This window comes from Vanessa atalanta, chromosome 17 (genome assembly GCF_905147765.1).
Source record: "Vanessa atalanta chromosome 17, ilVanAtal1.2, whole genome shotgun sequence".
Lineage (NCBI taxonomy): Eukaryota > Metazoa > Arthropoda > Insecta > Lepidoptera > Nymphalidae > Vanessa > Vanessa atalanta.
The window spans coordinates 7954875-7972616 of NC_061887.1; the positions used below are offsets into that span (position 1 = coordinate 7954875).

The window sequence follows — 17742 nt, forward strand, 5'->3', positions numbered from 1 at the left end:
CATCGGATAATGTTATAACGTACCGTTTTACAACAAATGTTTAATGCCTGGTATAAAAATCTTTTAAATGCCAATTTTTATCTGAGGATTTTACTTGATATACATTTAAGAAAATCAAATGAAATAAATAACGAAGCTGTTGAAAGATTTTAAAAATCTGTAAAAAGACACGTCAACAGCACGGAATTGTCAGAATATGTCAATTTTGTCAATACTCCTAATTGAGACGACCGTAAGTACGATTTTTATGAAAAATGAGTTAATACTTGATTCGGAATCAGCGTGATGAGATCTACAATCTCTTCTTTATTATGTTTTTGATAAAACTTACAGAAACCGAGATAATGTTTAGCATAAGCGCCGTAATTACATATTTTTATGTTTGTTGCTAAATTTAAATACCGTAAGATCGCCTACGTTTGTTATGCTTAAAATGTTTGAATGAGCTTGATCATTCGTTAAAAATGTATACCAAATATAAAGGCCGTAAGATGATATACCGCTGATATCTGAACTACATTCATCAACTGTGCAAGGCTAATACTAAACATAAAAACAGTAACAACAACTTACGGTCCTTTTGCATAATGATAGGACTCATTACCGCACTTATTTACTACTGAAAACAAGGGTATTTGATCTTTACCGTTGTCGTATTTAGTAAGCAATAACCTATTTGTTATTTTTTTCTAAATATAACAACCGTAAACGCGGTTAAACGGCTGTTATATGTAGTAAAATTATTGGTTTTAAAACGCGAGGGGTTGAGTTATGCGCTAAGTGTATCGCCAGAGTTCGTGGGTTGTATGTGTGTGAGGCGCGGGAAACGTAAGTTAATATTTATTATTATTTATATAATAAAATATTTATACAATGCTTCTAAGCCAATTCAACAAATATTTTTATTAAATTATTTTATCTTATTTTGAATGTAAGTGCTTAATATGATTGTATTTAGTTGGCATGAATGTTAAATGTAGCATGATATGTTTTGTTGGTGATAGTGTAGTGTGATAGCAAGTCTATAAGAACTTGTATAAAATCCTTTATTACTTTTGCCGTTTTACATATTATTAACATTGCTTTCAAATGTCTTACTTTACTGTTATTAAATTATTATATTTTTGTTGCCGTCAAATGGCGTCCCAAGACTGACAAGGCCGAATACTTACTTTAAAAATTAAGGCCAATGTTATCTTACTTAGTGAGGTAGACACAGAAAAAAACAAAAACAACTTAATTTTAGAAAATAATTCATCATTATGCAAAACTAAATCAACTGATATTAAAAAAATATTTAAAAAACCTTTCAAAAGGAGCCCATATCATGCAAGTAAATATGAAATTTTATACAATATAATAATATATAAGATACAAATTTGTTGAAAATAATATCAATATTTCAATCAACCCGGTATAGATTTAGAATGTCACAAGGTTTTTGATGCAAATATTGATATTTTTTATGATTCAGGTTATGACAAAGACAGCGATTATATTTCTGAAGCAAATGAAACGAGTGGTTTAGATGATGAAAATAGAGAGTAAAGAGATCAAAATCATATATGAATGGAAAACATTTATTGAGGAAGGAAGTAATGACTGTGGGCCCGGTGCAAATAAGACACGGAAAAAATACCGAGGATGCAAACCAGCAGACACATGATAATAAAGATGTTCAAAATGAAGAATGAATGACTAAAAATGAGGAAACACGGAATCAAGAGAAATACACTAGATTTAGAGAGGCACACAATAATAATCATAATATTAAAAGTCAAAAGTTAAATACAGATATATGTACAAGACCAAGTGATAGAGACTAGGAAAGAAGACGCCCAAAAAAATGAGACTCAAACCATATGATTTCAAAAGTGCCTTCCACTAGTTAATTACTTAAGAAGTAAAAGTTTAAGTTTTTGTTTATGTTTTGTAATAAATCCATATAAAGAAAACTTGTTAAAGATTTTTATTTACACTTAAATATATTTTTTTGCTACTGATTTGCAATTAGTTAGAGTACAGTTACCGCTTCTATGGCTAGTAAATATTTAGAAATGTTTATTTGTTAAACACCGTAACATCAATTCCTAGATATGAGAACCGGAACCCCGTCACATACGGCACTCACGATTAGGCATTATACATTATAAAATTAAAATTAACTACACATAAAGATTATTTGCTATTTAAAAAATAAACAAATGATTATATCTCATTAAAATTAGTACTACTTTAAAGACAAGGGTCGTTACTATCCATAAAATAAAGAAATATTGTTTTTTTCTTAAACTATAGTACTGACACCCAATTTACCGTAAAAAACTTTAAGCGCCGTTATCTCGAAATCATATTTTGTGCATTTACGGTTGTTTCAATTAGGAGGGCAGAATAGATATCAGTGCGGCGACAGTTTCTAAGAAATGGTCGAAAACGTTGCAAAGCAACGTAATCTTAACCTTATTACGTACGTAATAAAGTTTAAATTTAGTTGAAGAACGGAATCGAGAACCGTATGGATCCGTAGCCAACACAAAAATAAAAATCATTCGGAATGTTGGTAGTTTGTTACAGAGAACAGCCATGTTTGTTTTCGACATTTCGAATTTGACAACATGTTTGTTTTCGACATTTCGAATTTGACAACATGTTTGTGAAGTTCGGTGTATTTTTAAATTTTATTTTTATTGATAATAACTGTGTTATTTGATTACTAATTGTATTGTAATGGAGAATATACGACATTACAGTTATAGGAAGTGTGCGATTTGTGGTTTGCGAAAGTTACCCAAGTCTAACACGCTCCTTTCAAGTTTTCCTTTAGACCCAGATCAGTAAGTTAAATACCATATTTATTTTATGTCTAAACATTATTAAATTTATCAAAACATCTAACATTTTAATGTTTACAAGTTTACAATAGAAAAACTTAAGTATCTGGTCGTATATTTGAATCGAACCGACTTATGAAAAGTAAACTTAGAAGCATGCTACCCTTACTTTAACGTATAAATGCTGCTTTCAGATGCCGATTATGGGTGAAAGCAACTGGTGATGAAGATTTAATTCATTTGCCGATTGAGAAGTTGCATGAGCTAAAGTATATATGTGGTTCTCATTTTGTGCCTGAGTTTTTCAATACCAAAGGAAATCGTTTACTTAAAACTGCAGTGCCAACTGTGAAGCTTACTAGACCACCTTTATCTGATGATACTTTGAATGAGTTTCCTTTACATGTTAAGTCCTTTTATGAAATGAGGAAAAAGGACTCAGGTATGTAAATTAAAGTTAAAACGAAGTATGTGTTTATTTAAATTATAGTAATTAAATTCTTTACTGTTGTTTTCCTCCAATTACTTTAAAAAGCACATAAGTTCTCATGTGAATTGTATAGTAGAGATTGAAGATCATCTAGATATCTTGAACTTAAAACGCCTGTGTATTCCACAAAATTCTTATTCTATAGTATCACATTAAAGAGGTTGCATATTGAATAATAAACTCCCTTTATTTCTCTTTCTTCATATTTTAAAATTTCTTTTTGCTGAAATGCAAAAAAAAAACACTACTTAAGTAATGACATTCATATTCATATCTAATAATACAATTTCTTAATAAGTAACATTTAGTTTTTGTATATTTATTTATTTCTTATACTATTAAAAATATTAATTTACAGTTTCACATTTTATGTCATTTCAAACATTAAATTTTAATTATTTTCTAAATATTATTAATATTTCTTTCATTTCAATTAAATTATATACTTTATATACTCTTTGATAGATATCTGTCACAACAATTTTTTGTTGATTTTCATCAATTCGTCGTTTAGGTGTTTTTAATTTGTATTTCTATTTTGTATTTCTCGATATAATCAATTTGATAAATGATTGTAATAGCTTAGTTTTGGTATTTAAAGACACACATTAATTAAGTCAAATATGCTTATAAATATTTTGTAAATCATGTCGTATTATGTTTAGTGCCGTTCCTATTTCATTATTTGTTTTATTTTAAAATTTAAGGTGTAATCATGAGCAACGTTGATAGAAGAAATAAGATACCGGCAGCTCCGTCATTTGCTACAAGTGGCAATCTCCTTTCAAACGTCGCACCGCCTACTGAACTTCCAAATTTTATTACTACAGTCCCAACATCAGCCGCACCAGCTCCTAAGAAACCTGAAGTGGTAAATAATATATTTCATGATTGTTGTCTCCTAAAATGATATGTGTTCTTTATTTAAAAGTTTTGTTTTTAAGGAGCAACAAATTGTTTGTGACTCTGTTAAAGGTTCCGCAGGCAGTGCCAGTATCATCACCAGTACCAGTAACACAAGCTAATCAAGATGTTGAAACAAAGCCAACACTTCAACAATCACCAGAGAGTCCAGAGAAGTTTAGGTAAATAATATTATTATTGAAACAATGAGGTTGTAATTGTGTGAATTTATAAATATTGCTATATCTTCAAGTGTATTTTAAGTTTCAAATGTGAATATATTTATTTTGTAGTCCAGCTATTCCATTATCTAAAGGAGAGCCGACTTTACCGATCCGGTCTCCAGAGGATTCTTTGACTACATTATCCCCGGAGTCTCTACCTGAATCAATTTCAGAAATTGATCAACTGGGTATGTTCATGTCTCTCATATTAATATATATTTTAATGAATAGATAATATTCGTTTTGTTTGTAGGTTTTCAATAAAAAATATTAAATTATAAGAATATTGTGATAAGTAATTTAAATTTTATTTAACATTACTAAATTATCTTATGGTTATAGTAGAGAAAACTTAATTTTATATTTATGATGACAAATTATTGAACACTGCTATTGTCTATGGTCAAACTATTTTTTTTTTTTAAATTCTTCCTTCATATACTATATGTTTATGTTGCCTTCTTTCAATATAAATCCAAAATATAAATAAAATTTCAATGATAATATATTGATATTTTACTACTGACTATATAACATAAAAATTAAAAGAATATTCAAGCATGCTGATATGTTAGGGGAAATTCATAATTTTGCATTAAATTATTAGAATAATTTAATAAAAAAGTTCTTTCTAGGGGATGTAATGCCTGGAAGTGGAATTCTTACTTGGATGAAAGGTGCAGTTTCAAGCGGAGGTATATTGCAGAGAGTAGCTGAAAAAGCTAAGAGCTCAGTTGACTCAATGATCACAACTCTTGATCCACAAATGAAAGAGTATTTAAGTATGTTATTTTTTCAAAAATAGTTTTTGTTTTCATACTCCTATTAGTTTATCAGTATTATAATTGATAGGGATGTTATGGACATGGCATTTTAATCTGGATATGGATACGGATATAAGAATAATATTTTACCAATTTCAGATATGGATACAAAATTAATTCGGATTATCCGATTGTTTCAAATAGTTTCGGTAATGGATATTAGATTATTAAGACTTTGTGAATGAAAAAAAATCAAATATATTAATGTGACTTATTAATATAGCACTATGCAAAAACATCGGTTTCGGTTTTGGGTAGATTTTATTTAGAATATCCTAGAGTTTTGGTTATGATTATAAAGATTCATAACATAAATATTTAATTAATAATAATTAATTGTAAATAGTTAATTTAATAAATAAATTTTGTTTTTTTTTTTTTATTAATAATTGTATAATTTAAGTGTATACTTTAATGTTACAGGGAGTGGAGGTGATCTATGCATAGTTGTAGCTTCAGATAAAGAAGTAAAGGTTTCACCAGTTAGAGAGGCTTTTCAAACTGTTTTCGGGAAAGCAACAGTCATGCAAGTATTTTTTTTATAATGGCACATTTTGTTAATAATAATATACTTTTTAGGTTTTTTAAAGATGATATGAATTGTATTCAGTAATATCAGCAATTGTTTCTATGACTCTGTCTGTCTGAAAGTTACACCCACCTTCACAGCTAAAACACTTAAGTGAATCCAATTTTATATTGACATTTAACTTATCCTTCAATAATTTCCAAGTTAATAACTGAACATGTCTCATTCAATAAACAAATTATGGGTATATTTGTTTACTTACAGATTTGCGCATTTGCAACTGGTTACATAATGTCTTATATAATTTTCATTGTAATGAATATTTGTTTTTTTAGCGGTCACGCAGCACAAAGTGACGTGACCGCGGCTCAGCCCGTCGGCTACGCGGCCGCTTACGCCGCGGCGAAGCAACGCATCGCGTACGTGCGCTCCGAACACAACGAGCTCACCAACAACGTGCCGATAGTCGCTATAGAGGGTTTCATACAGGAGACTGTGCCTGACAGGTGAAACTATACACTTACCAAAATGATTATGATTATACAGCATATAATCTTTTTTTAAATTCAGAAATCTGGAATATATTTAAAACAAGCTGATACGCGTCTCGTTTCTAAAAGTTCGGATTGCATTATGATCACGCGCTGATCATACGACATCGAAAGGGATGTTATAAAAAAAATATGATCACTTGCATGAATGTGATTCATACAGATGGTACGAGATGTCGCTGCTGGTGCTGACGCAGCCGTCGCTGGGCATCGAGCTGCAGCTGCAGTCGCAGGCGACGCCGGTGCCGGGCGCGGCCGTGGCGGCGGCGCGCGCGGCCGGCGCCGAGCCCGCGCCCACCGGCTACTGCCTCACCATCGGCTCCATCATGGCCACCAACCTGCAGGTCACCCACTACACACGAGCATCTCCTTGACATCCTTCTATTGAGACTGTTTGTTTCCTATTCGCAACTGGTGCTGGAATAGTGCTTTGCAGGATTATATATGCATGGGAGATAGGAAAGGAATGCTATTGATGTATTCTTAAATTTACGATTTGATTGTTTCTAAAAGGTGTAACATTACGGAGAAATCTGTCAAAGGATTCAATGAGTTACTATTGATTGGATGAAGAACGTCCTTTCAGTCTGTTCTAAAAATGAGTGTTCCACAGGGATACATTTTGGGGCCACTTTTATTTAAAATTTTGAAAATCTAAACAATGTCTTATTACTTGGACACAATTGGCTTACAGAAGTAAGAAAAGTTTTTGAGAGCCATTAAAATGGAAGTGCATTCCCAATACCAAATTTTGTCCTCTGACGTAATAGTAGGTACTAAAAAGTGGCGCGGTAGGTTTCAATGAACATCTGTTGCTTTTTTTTAATCTTCCTTAATTTTTTTTTCTATTAATTCAGGTTCCACACACACAATGGCACGAGGCGACAACGGGAGTGTCACGGAGGGAAATATTGTTGTTCGCAGCTAGATCACTCGCGGGTTCATATAAGAAACTGCTAGCAGTTGCCGCTGAGACATAAAATGTTGGAATTGAAGTTAAAGTTTTATCGGAGATTATATTAATTTCATGTAAGTATGTGTATATTTAGAGAATTTCTTCTAGAAGTTTTATTAATGTTTAGAAATTGTGTTTGCCTGGACGATTTCAGTCACAACGATCATACTCAAGAGAGACTAACGTCAGTTATAATAGATAACATAGAGTGTTTTTGTTCGCATACGTAGTGAGTTCCCGATTTCATTATTCTCGTAATCAGATGGGATGGCAATCTGACTTTATCGAAGGAGAGAGCTCAAGCGCAAGACAAACGACTTAAAGCTTTCAGATACATGGTCTCTGTTTTCCGTCTCAGTATTAATATGTTTCGGTTTGCCGGGTGAGTGAGCCAGTGTAACTGCAGGCACAAGGGACATAGCATCTTAGCTACCAAATTTGGTGGTACATTATTGTGATGTAAGGAGTGGTTATTTATTACGGCGCTAATGTCTATGGGCGGTGGTGACCACTTACCAAGATACCACATTTGCCCCCTGCGTACCTATTTCATAAAAAAAATTCACACCTGTAGTTTCAGAAATTTTAAAAGATATTGAAATAAAAGCTTCAAAAAATATGGAGGTTTTGTTGTACGATGCATTAGCACAGTGCAGACGGGTGGACTTCAAAAATTACATCGTATAACATCCATGCGAATCGAAATCGAGTCTTCCTCAGTAGATTGTTGTAAATGTTTTCTGTAAATATAAAAATGGGTCTTTTAGAATTTGGACCAATACTGTATTCGCATAGTATAACCGTTTCCTATCACCGGGTGGAGTAAAGACAAATAAATAACTTCGACATAGAAATGATGCGATATCATTGGTCGGGTCTGAGTATCACAGGTAGTCATTATGAATTCGTGAAGAGAATGCGTTTTGAATGTCGGCGAAATTTGTATGACTTTGGAAGTCAAAATTAAAGTGCATATATGTAGTTAGGTGGAATTGTGCTGTATTATAAACTATAATGCAATTTAATAAATAAAGAAACTTCTGTGATACGAATATAATTTATGCACAGATTTTTTTAAAATTAGATATCTTGTTCCGAAGATTAAACATTCAAACAAACTCCTCTTGATAATATATGTACAAATAAAACTCAAAATCAAACTCAATTTTTGGTGTAGTGGTTAGATATAAGGCCGTAAATCCCGAGGTGCTGAGTTAAGCGACCTGGTACACCTGGGTCGGGCTGATAAAAAGTTATTGTTTTTTTTTCTATTTAAAGATTTTTAGCACGACCAACAAGTCAGGTTCTGCGTCAGAATTCTTTCCGGTCGTGTCGGATTTGCCGTTCCATCGGATTATGAGAGAGAACGCACCTGGCGTTCTCCGTTCCCACACTTTCTGTTGTTTGCTCACGCACTTGTGTACAATAATATGTCCCGAATCGTTTGCGGTTCTCCTTTGAGATTGGTCGTCAAAATCAGTCAGGACGACATCACCATAGATAAAATAAACGTACTATGCGGATTGGTAGATCTTTTGATATGATATTGTTTATGTTATAATATTTATTTAAAACTCATTATTTTGTAAAGAAATGCCATGTGTTAACCATCTCTTAACGCTCTTACACGTGTGAAGTCGAGACGGATGGATCTCATCAAATTTGTCTCGCTAAAAACAAACCTGCTATTAATAAAGTTATCCTCACAATACAGCTTTATTAAAGCTATATGCAATATATAGCTTGTTAAATGTTCGTAATAATCGCAAAAACCGATAACCTTCAATTTGGAACATAGCCAAACTGCCACAACGAGGACGTCGCGAGAGTTAATTATTTTAAAGGAAGCTAATATTCTTTAATAGGCCATAAGTAAAATGTTTTTAAAATTTGTGAAAAGTTTACGCATTTTATTTTTTTAATCGATATTTTATCAAACTTCATATATATTAAATGAGCTTGGGTTGATTAATATACTTATTGTGGATGTGATGTGGATTGTAGAGAAGAGCAACTACTGACTTTTGAGGGTTCATTTAGATCTACTTCATTAGAATCTACATCGTGAAATGGTTCAGGTGTTTTTAAGAGCTTACTTAAATATTTTAATTTTTACATATTTTAATAGAAGTGTCTTTTTATGTTGAATTATAAGTTATGGATTATGAAATTAAATTTTTATGATTTAGTCTAATATATTTTATATTTAATTAATAAAAAATATATTTTTCGCAAGTAATCGTTTTTTTACGTTAATTTCTTAAAATTCTTCAAAAATACTATTCACAAATTTATCCCCGTATATTTATACATAAATGTAGAATTTGACGTCTTGTTGAATTTTCCGCGAATCAGCTATATTCTTAAGGTCGATTATCAGCGATACCGTACACCATCATAAAAATATATAGGGTATTGACCCTATAACCGACCTTTAATTTCCCTAGGTTTAAGTACTGGCCTGGTGCCTGATACTTATTTGAACAGGTGGTGAAATTTTTTCTTTAAGATGGGCTAAGGCCTCCTCTTCCTTTGAGGAGAAGGTTTGGAGCATATTCCACCACGCTGCTCCAATGCGGATTACAGAATGTACGTTTATGACAGAATTTCGTTGAAACTAGACACATGCAGGTTTCCTCACGATGTTTTCCTTCACCGCCGAGCACAAGATGAATTGAAAAAAAATTTAAGCACATGAAAATTCAGTGGTGCTTGCCTTCCTGAACCCATCATATCAACATAACGCATCTTAACCGATGGAGTGGCATCGTTTAAGATGCACGCGTTCTAACCACTGGGCCATCTCGGCTCGGTGATTACTTATAGTCCAGTATCTATACGTGACTGATGTAAATCGTGTTTCTTATCAAGCTAACCATAAGCGCGGTTGTATTACTTTTAGCTTTCTTAAGCCATTGTATTATCTTAGTATTTAATATTAATTCAATAAAAACAAATACTTTTCTTAGATTAGCCTATCTGATTAAATATATTTTTGATATTGAATTTGAAATTATAATCACATATTGAGGTTTTGACTGCCTCGTTTGTTTAGAATGATTTTTCGTTAAATTGTGGGATGCAACGAACTAGCCTAGAAGCAAAATTTCGCAAAAATAATCTTATCGGTGCCTAATTTTTTATCGCGTACTAAATGTCGCCCACGATTTCTTCCGCGTTTTAGGGATTGATCGTCAAGAGTTATGCACAAAAAATGCCCATGTTCTTTCCTGGAGTTCAAGTTTGCTTCATTCCAAATTTAAAACTGACAGAAATACGTTCGTATAATATTACTATATATTGTTATTATTGCTTTCTATGTGTAAATTTATATCCTATATTATTGTTTCAGGTTGGCACAAGGGAAGAATTACTTATTTAGTTTATAAGTATCTATATTGTAATATAATTAAAGAATTAAAAGTATATCATAAAGAATAAACATTACTCTTCTATTTATCCTGACATGGTTGCTTATAGAATCTATATTAGAGAGAAAATATAAATATTTAATTGTCACATACATCTATAAACTACAATAGACAAGAGATTTGTTAATTGTACTTGAGATTGGGCCTCCTGATGGGAAGTGGTCCACCTGATGTTAAGTGGTCACTACTACCTTAATAGGCTTTAGTATGGTAACAAATATTTTCTCATATAAGCAATGCGCACCAATCTTGGAAACTAAGATGATATGTAGTCACACTGGCTCAGTCACACTTCAACCCGGACCACTAAAATACTAAGTATTAAAGCAGTAAGCTGTTTTGCGGTAAAATGTACTGTGAAATGATAAACTAAATGATTATTTGGCATAATGTCATTTGATCTTTAACATGTACTATGAGCCTACCACCAGTGGATCTCAATCTAAATGATAAAATTTAGTAGCTTTTGAATTAGTCAGTTATATATTAACGGCTATACCTATTATCTATTCCATTCGAAAAAGGAATAAAGATAAAGAAACCTTAGATTGGCGTATTCCATGCGATTTGCTAAAAACGCATCAATTTTTTCGCTAATAACAGTGTTCTTTTTTTTTTAGCATTAGCAGCCCGTAAATGTCCCACTGCTGGAATAAAGGCCTCCTCTCCCTTTGAGTAGAAGGTTTTGGAGCATATTCCACCACGCTGCTCCAATGCGGGTTGGCGGAATACACATGTGGCAGAATTTCGTTGAAATTAGACACATGCAGGTTTCCTCACGATGTTTTCCTTCACCGCCGAGCACGAGATGAATTATAAACACAAATTAAGCACATGAAATTTCAGTGGTGCCTGCCTGGGTTTGAACTCGAAATCATCGGTTAAGATGCACGCGTTCTAACCACTTGGCCATCTCGGCTCAGTGTTCTTGATGAATATATTTTTATTTATAATACAATACTATTCTGGTTAACTACTTATGTCCACTTTAATTTTACTTTCTAAGTTCTGATAAAAGCTTCATCGACGTTCAAAAGATATTTTTTTTGAAAATCCATAATAAATATAAATATTTAAGCTCTCGATGATATCGCGTCAATTTGATGTCAAAATAAGTTGTTTACTTAGCTTTCGTTCTCTTGTAGTTGGATTAGACTATATAAATGTTGGTGAAGGGATGATCAGTTAAATGCTGTCTTATTCATTCGAATATCAAATCAAGGATGATAGGAAAAGATAAACTAATCATCCTGACCAACGATTAAAGTAACGCCGGTAAATTTTTTTTTAAGAAACACCAATAGACAAGGTTTTAGAGGATTATCATAAAGTTTGCAGTAAAAAAATTAACGACATATCGTCAATATATTATGTAATTTGATTTGTTATTCTCGGTATTATCTACATTCCGATTTAAGCTGTTATTTTTAATAACTAAAATGTGTCAAATTATTAAAAAGTTGTGAAATAGTCTATGTCATAATCGCATTGTCTTTGATACGGTTGGGATTATTTTAAAAAAGATATATTTTTAATAACCGGAATGTGTCAAATTACTAAAAAGTTGTAAAATAGTCTATGTCATAATCGCATTGTCTTTGATACGGTTGGGATGGTTTTAAAAAGGATATCGGTCCCTTCCAATTTTGAAAGTTTTTTACAGTATAAGATCGTTTGTATCATAACACTAATTCCATGTCTGTAGTCTCGTATATCCTGGTACTTTAAATATGAATTTATTTTTTATTAATAAATAATATAATAATAAGGAACTTTATTTATCAAAACACATAAAAAAGATAAGTAGATATTATGAATGTAATCAATTTGGTGGAAAGGTTTCTTTTAATGTTGTTCTGTATTTTGCACGCTCTGTATTTTTCTTTCGGTCTTTTAACATAAGCAGGGGCCATAAAGGACATTATGCTAAAGCAACGGAGAATGAAACAAGAAGTTCGAGAGTCTAGTAGATTTTACCGATTCGCTCAAAAGAGGTCTTAGCCCCAAAAAACATTTTGACTTGAGAACGTAACGATCCTTCAAACTGCCCTCCACAATTCCTTATTAGTTTAGACTCCGCTAAAGGATGACCATCTATAAAAATATCCAAGCTTTAGCAGATGTTGCCCTGTGCAATACATGAAATAAGTATATTTTTGTGGATTCAATGATAGCGTGTGATTTCTCGACCGCTGATAAATATAAAAAACATCATAATTCATATTTTTAATAGATGTAGTTATATTATCGATATAATTTGCATATGACAATTAAAGTTTAAAAATAACTGCGTATCATATGCATACATGTTAATTAAACGAGTTTTTTCACATTCTATAGGTCTGGCGTATAAATTTAGTACAAAATAGGTCCAAGAATAGAGCCTTAGATAACATCCTTTTTAACTTTTAAAGCTTTAGACCTTGTAGGAGCTTCCATTTATACCAGAAACAAAGGCCATGGACCTTGAATATTATAGTAACCGTAAAACTTTAATGTAGCAATGAGATAATTAATTAATCTATATTAAAACATTAAATGCTTTACTGTAGTCTTCATCATCTTCCCTTAGTCCTATTTTATTTGGGGTCGGCGCAGCATGTCTTCTTCCATTGTCTGACGTCATCTCACAAGTAACACTCTTTCTAATCATATCACACAATCCATCCATTGTTTCTTTCTTCATCCACGTCGTCTGTAGACTAAGTCCAAAATTATTTATTCCAACGACATCTGGAATAGATTATAGATATTCTCTAATCAAATTCATTGAAATGTTCCTATAGAAAATTACTACTTCTATTAACTAATCAGATATATTCCTAGTCGTTCACTGGACAATACTTTGAATTTCAGTTTTAAGTTTAGTCATATGTTTTTCAAAATATCAAATACTATCGCGTGCATTTGTATTTTTAAGTAGCGGAAGTTGGCTTAAAGATAAACCTCAAGCTAAATAACGATTCTATCCATTCATTTGATGCAGTTATCGTCGCGTATCTTTAAAATAATTTATGAATGATTTATCCATCTTTGATACAAAATTATTGTCATTGTAAGTGGTATTAAAAATTAATAATTGGCAATAAGCTTCCTATTTTGTAACTTTGTGAATTGTCTAACAGAATAAGATGGTCTATTATTAGTATAATTTTTCTGAAAGTTATTACTAATAACGGTTGGGATACGTTCCCGATGTTATTCCTTACATAAATAAACTTAAGCTGAATTGTAATTGGGTGCCAATTCTTTATAACAGTTACGATTAGTTTCCAATGGTATGTCATTCTAACTTCGGACGAACACAACTGAATCATTTTGTTATTACAATAGAAAATAGGAAACGACAACGAATACCTTTCGATTCGATTGCGATGCCTCCGGCTACCTATTAAGTCTTTTATATGAATCTGTAGTGTTGTATAGTTGCGCATCGATTTAAATGAATGATAAATTCCATAAAACATAAATTATATAGTTAAAGCTTTTTTTGTATTATATTACACAGTGTCAGTGTATAGGAACTTTTTGGCTTACATTATCAGCAACTTCCATTAGGTATTTAGGATAAAGATTCAATAAACTATTTACAAATATAGATAATAGATTTGTTTTTAAAAAATATGACGGAATTTTATGGAATACCTTAAGATGAGGCCATATACGAGTTATTATATGATATCCTTATTAATATAGGGTTTTAGATAATAAACTTACTTCTAGTGGTTACATTGTTCTTAATACAAACAAAATTCTGAGTAATATTTATTTACCCATAACAGTTGAGGAAATAAGTAAGAACACTCGAACTAATCTTGACATGCTTAGAGAAGATTTGCATCATATGGATACATATCTATGAGTATTGACTATACATTACGCGGAGCAGTGAGATGGAATAAACTCCAAACCTTTGACTTCGAACATTTCAAAATTTTATCTATCCACATGACATTTTGAAATGGACGAATTTGAATTATACACTCTTTCATATTATTCGGCAAGGGACGATTAATTCAAGAAGTATCTTTGTTTAATTTTATTTCATATCATGCTAGGAGGACATCATCATCATCTCATTATTATGGTACAAAATAATACCTTAATTTTTAAGACATAATGTTGGCTGATGAATATTTAGCGTCTGGGCAGGTGTATTGCGTTTGGAGAACGTACGTCGTTGTAAACATAGCTAGGTAGGCTCTGATAAATATTTATTGAAGCGTAAACTTCTATAGGCACTTTTTGGTAGAGGAAAATCTTATAGGTTCGCGTCACCGACATGCTCATGACGGGCGCATGCGCAACGGCCGTCTGCTATGGGCTTGAAGTGTGAAACTTCTTTAGTCGCGTCACTATTATTATATCTGTGAATCTTACTTTTCTATGAATCTTATGTCATAAGATAGGAGGCCATTGTTAATGAATAAAAAATAGAATGTCAGATTTTATATTTCTTTTACAGTTAAGACGCAAGTATATAGTAAATATTTTTTTCAACATTATATTTAATTTAATACGATTAATGTTGCAAAAGCATAATAATGCTTTAATTAACGTAATTTACTACTACAGATTACGTTTCTCGGACCACTGCCAAAATTAGTTTAGTCAAATTATTAAGATGTGAAAATGAGTCGTAAGCGATTAAACCTAGTTGTGTCCTAATAGCTACTGCTATTAAGAGATGCAAATGTACAGAATAGGTACTTTTAGTTTTAGCAATACATTTAAAAATAATGAAAACCACCGAGTGATCAAAATAATTGATATGATAACTGTGACTTTTATTGCAACAGAATTATTTCAAAGTTTGGGTATTTAATTAATATCAATAGTTTTGTCATTGGTAAAATAGTCATCATCAGCAAATAGATATTAATGCTTGCTCGAAGTCTCAGTTGTACGCTTTCTGCATCCAGTCGGATTTTCGCTGAGTTTGTCTTGACCTAGAACTCATTTCTCCTAATGGCCATCAGCCACATACTATAAGAAATATTGACCATTCCAGACATAACCAAAGTGCTTCCAACGTCGTGATCTAAGATGTTATGTATCTTGTGCCTGTACTTATACTGGCTCACTCACCCTTCAAACCGGAACACTACAATACTAAATATTGCTATTTGGTGGTAGAATATGTGATGGGTGGTCTTATCCATTCAAAGATATTAAGGCGAACACATAGATACACACACCTCGCTTCTCAGCACGCTACTCGACCTTGAATTAGTTATATTGTCCGACAGTGAGTGTTCACATTACGGCAGCGTTTAAATAATTGCCACAAATAAATATATTTTGATGAACAAAGTGTAAATGATAATATTAAGATAACAACCAAAACACAAGGCTCGCTATGTATTATTCTTTTATTGTCTATAAAAATGTCTATAATAAATCATTGAAAAATAGTATCTTACTTATTTTTATTAAGTATAGAATAGTTGAAATTATTGTCATTGTTATATTTAACTGTCGAACGCAGAATAAAATAAGGCCCAAAATGAAATTAAAAAATAATTGCTATTGTTATAATAAAGTTAAATATAGACATTATTTTAATAAATCAGTTTTCAAATTAAGTTTATAACAAATTACCGATATTATTAACATATTATTTACATAAATTTTCAAGAAAGAATATATTATATTATAAAAATAATAATTTTTCATCTTAATCTGTATTCCTATCTATGAGTATTTCATGTAAGGTGCTTAAATGTCCAATATTCTGGGTTTTTATTACGGTCATCATTACGGAAATTTTCAGTTTAATCGACTTCTGAAATGATTTATAATTTTGAACATGAATATTCTTATCGTGAATTCCATTGCGAGTATAGTAGATACTTAAGAGGACTACAAGAGCTAAGTGCCCTTGAGAATCGCACGCACACACTTACAAAATCGACAAAAACGGCAAGCCCGTGTACTAAGGGTTAAGCGAGGTAACGAGATTACGCCCAAATATTCTAATAGATGGCGCCAAACCGAGCGACGTAAGATTAATCATAAATCTCATAAAAAATAGATAGGACAACAGAATTATTTTTATTTCTTTCGATGTTAGTTAACAAATGATTATAAAATAAAACTGATTCAATTAAACTTACAATATTTTTATTTATATTTTGTATACAATAAAATAGACAGTTAGTTTTAACCTTTTTTTTCTATTATTTATATTATTATACCACAATTAGTTCTTATACTAAATATTGAAACATACCAATTTTTAACATTTTATAAAAGTTTAATGATCTATTTATATAATAAAATCGTAAGTGTTCGAAATCTGTAGTGTAGTGACCGTGGGGTAACATATAGCGTAGTATTTGTTCGTTTTATTAATATTGGTTCATAAAGAAAAAATATATATTCAATTTAAAAAATAAAAAAAAACTAAATATTTACTAGAAAAAAATGTTGTCAATTTGGATTTGGTTGAATCATTGATGAATGAAAGGTTTAATCATAATAGGTTTAATCATAAATCTCATAAAAATAGGTAGGATATTAGTATTATTTGTATTGCTTTTGACTGTTATTCGAAAATGATTAAAAAATAAAACTGATTTAATTAAACTTAAAATATTTTTATTTATATTTAGTACTACAAAAAAAAAACATTTAGTGTTAATTTTTTTTTAAATTTTTTTATTTAATTTCACTTGTATGTATTAATGTTATTACATATGTCCTGGAATCTTGGAATAAATATTACACCCACTTTCAGCTGAAAGTTGGCACACATATTTAATCTCGATGACAATGCACAATTTTTGAATTGCTGCTATATTCAATCCAATATGGCGGACGTTACAAAAATTTATGAATTACGTACAAATGACACTTCTAAATATTCTAGTTCTCTGGTTCACAACAATTACATTTTTTTTGTTACGACTTTACTTTTTTTTATTATTATTAAAATTAGTTCATACATAACTTTAATTCTTATTATAAACAATCGATAAAATTAAACTCTTACGCAATATAAA

At 31.3% G+C, this 17742-nt stretch overlaps 1 protein-coding gene across 3 annotated transcripts; it reads left to right on the top strand.

The window, feature by feature from the left end:
- The first annotated feature begins 98 nt into the window (after positions 1-98).
- Positions 99-10749, top strand: LOC125070183 (protein PRRC1-like). Of its 3 annotated transcripts, none has more exons than XM_047679914.1 (11): positions 99-232; positions 3026-3273; positions 4029-4192; positions 4297-4406; positions 4518-4636; positions 5084-5230; positions 5696-5798; positions 6137-6307; positions 6516-6696; positions 7210-7381; positions 10660-10749. In XM_047679914.1, the coding sequence occupies exons 2-10, from the start codon at positions 3255-3257 to the stop codon at positions 7330-7332; spliced, it is 1137 nt and encodes a 378-aa protein (XP_047535870.1). In that variant the 5' UTR covers positions 99-232; positions 3026-3254; the 3' UTR covers positions 7333-7381; positions 10660-10749. The 3 variants fall into 3 exon arrangements, with proteins under 3 accessions (XP_047535870.1, XP_047535869.1, XP_047535868.1); XM_047679913.1 differs by lacking the exon at positions 99-232 and adding an exon at positions 2409-2467; XM_047679912.1 differs by lacking the exon at positions 99-232 and adding an exon at positions 2513-2834.
- The last annotated feature ends 6993 nt before the right edge of the window (positions 10750-17742 follow it).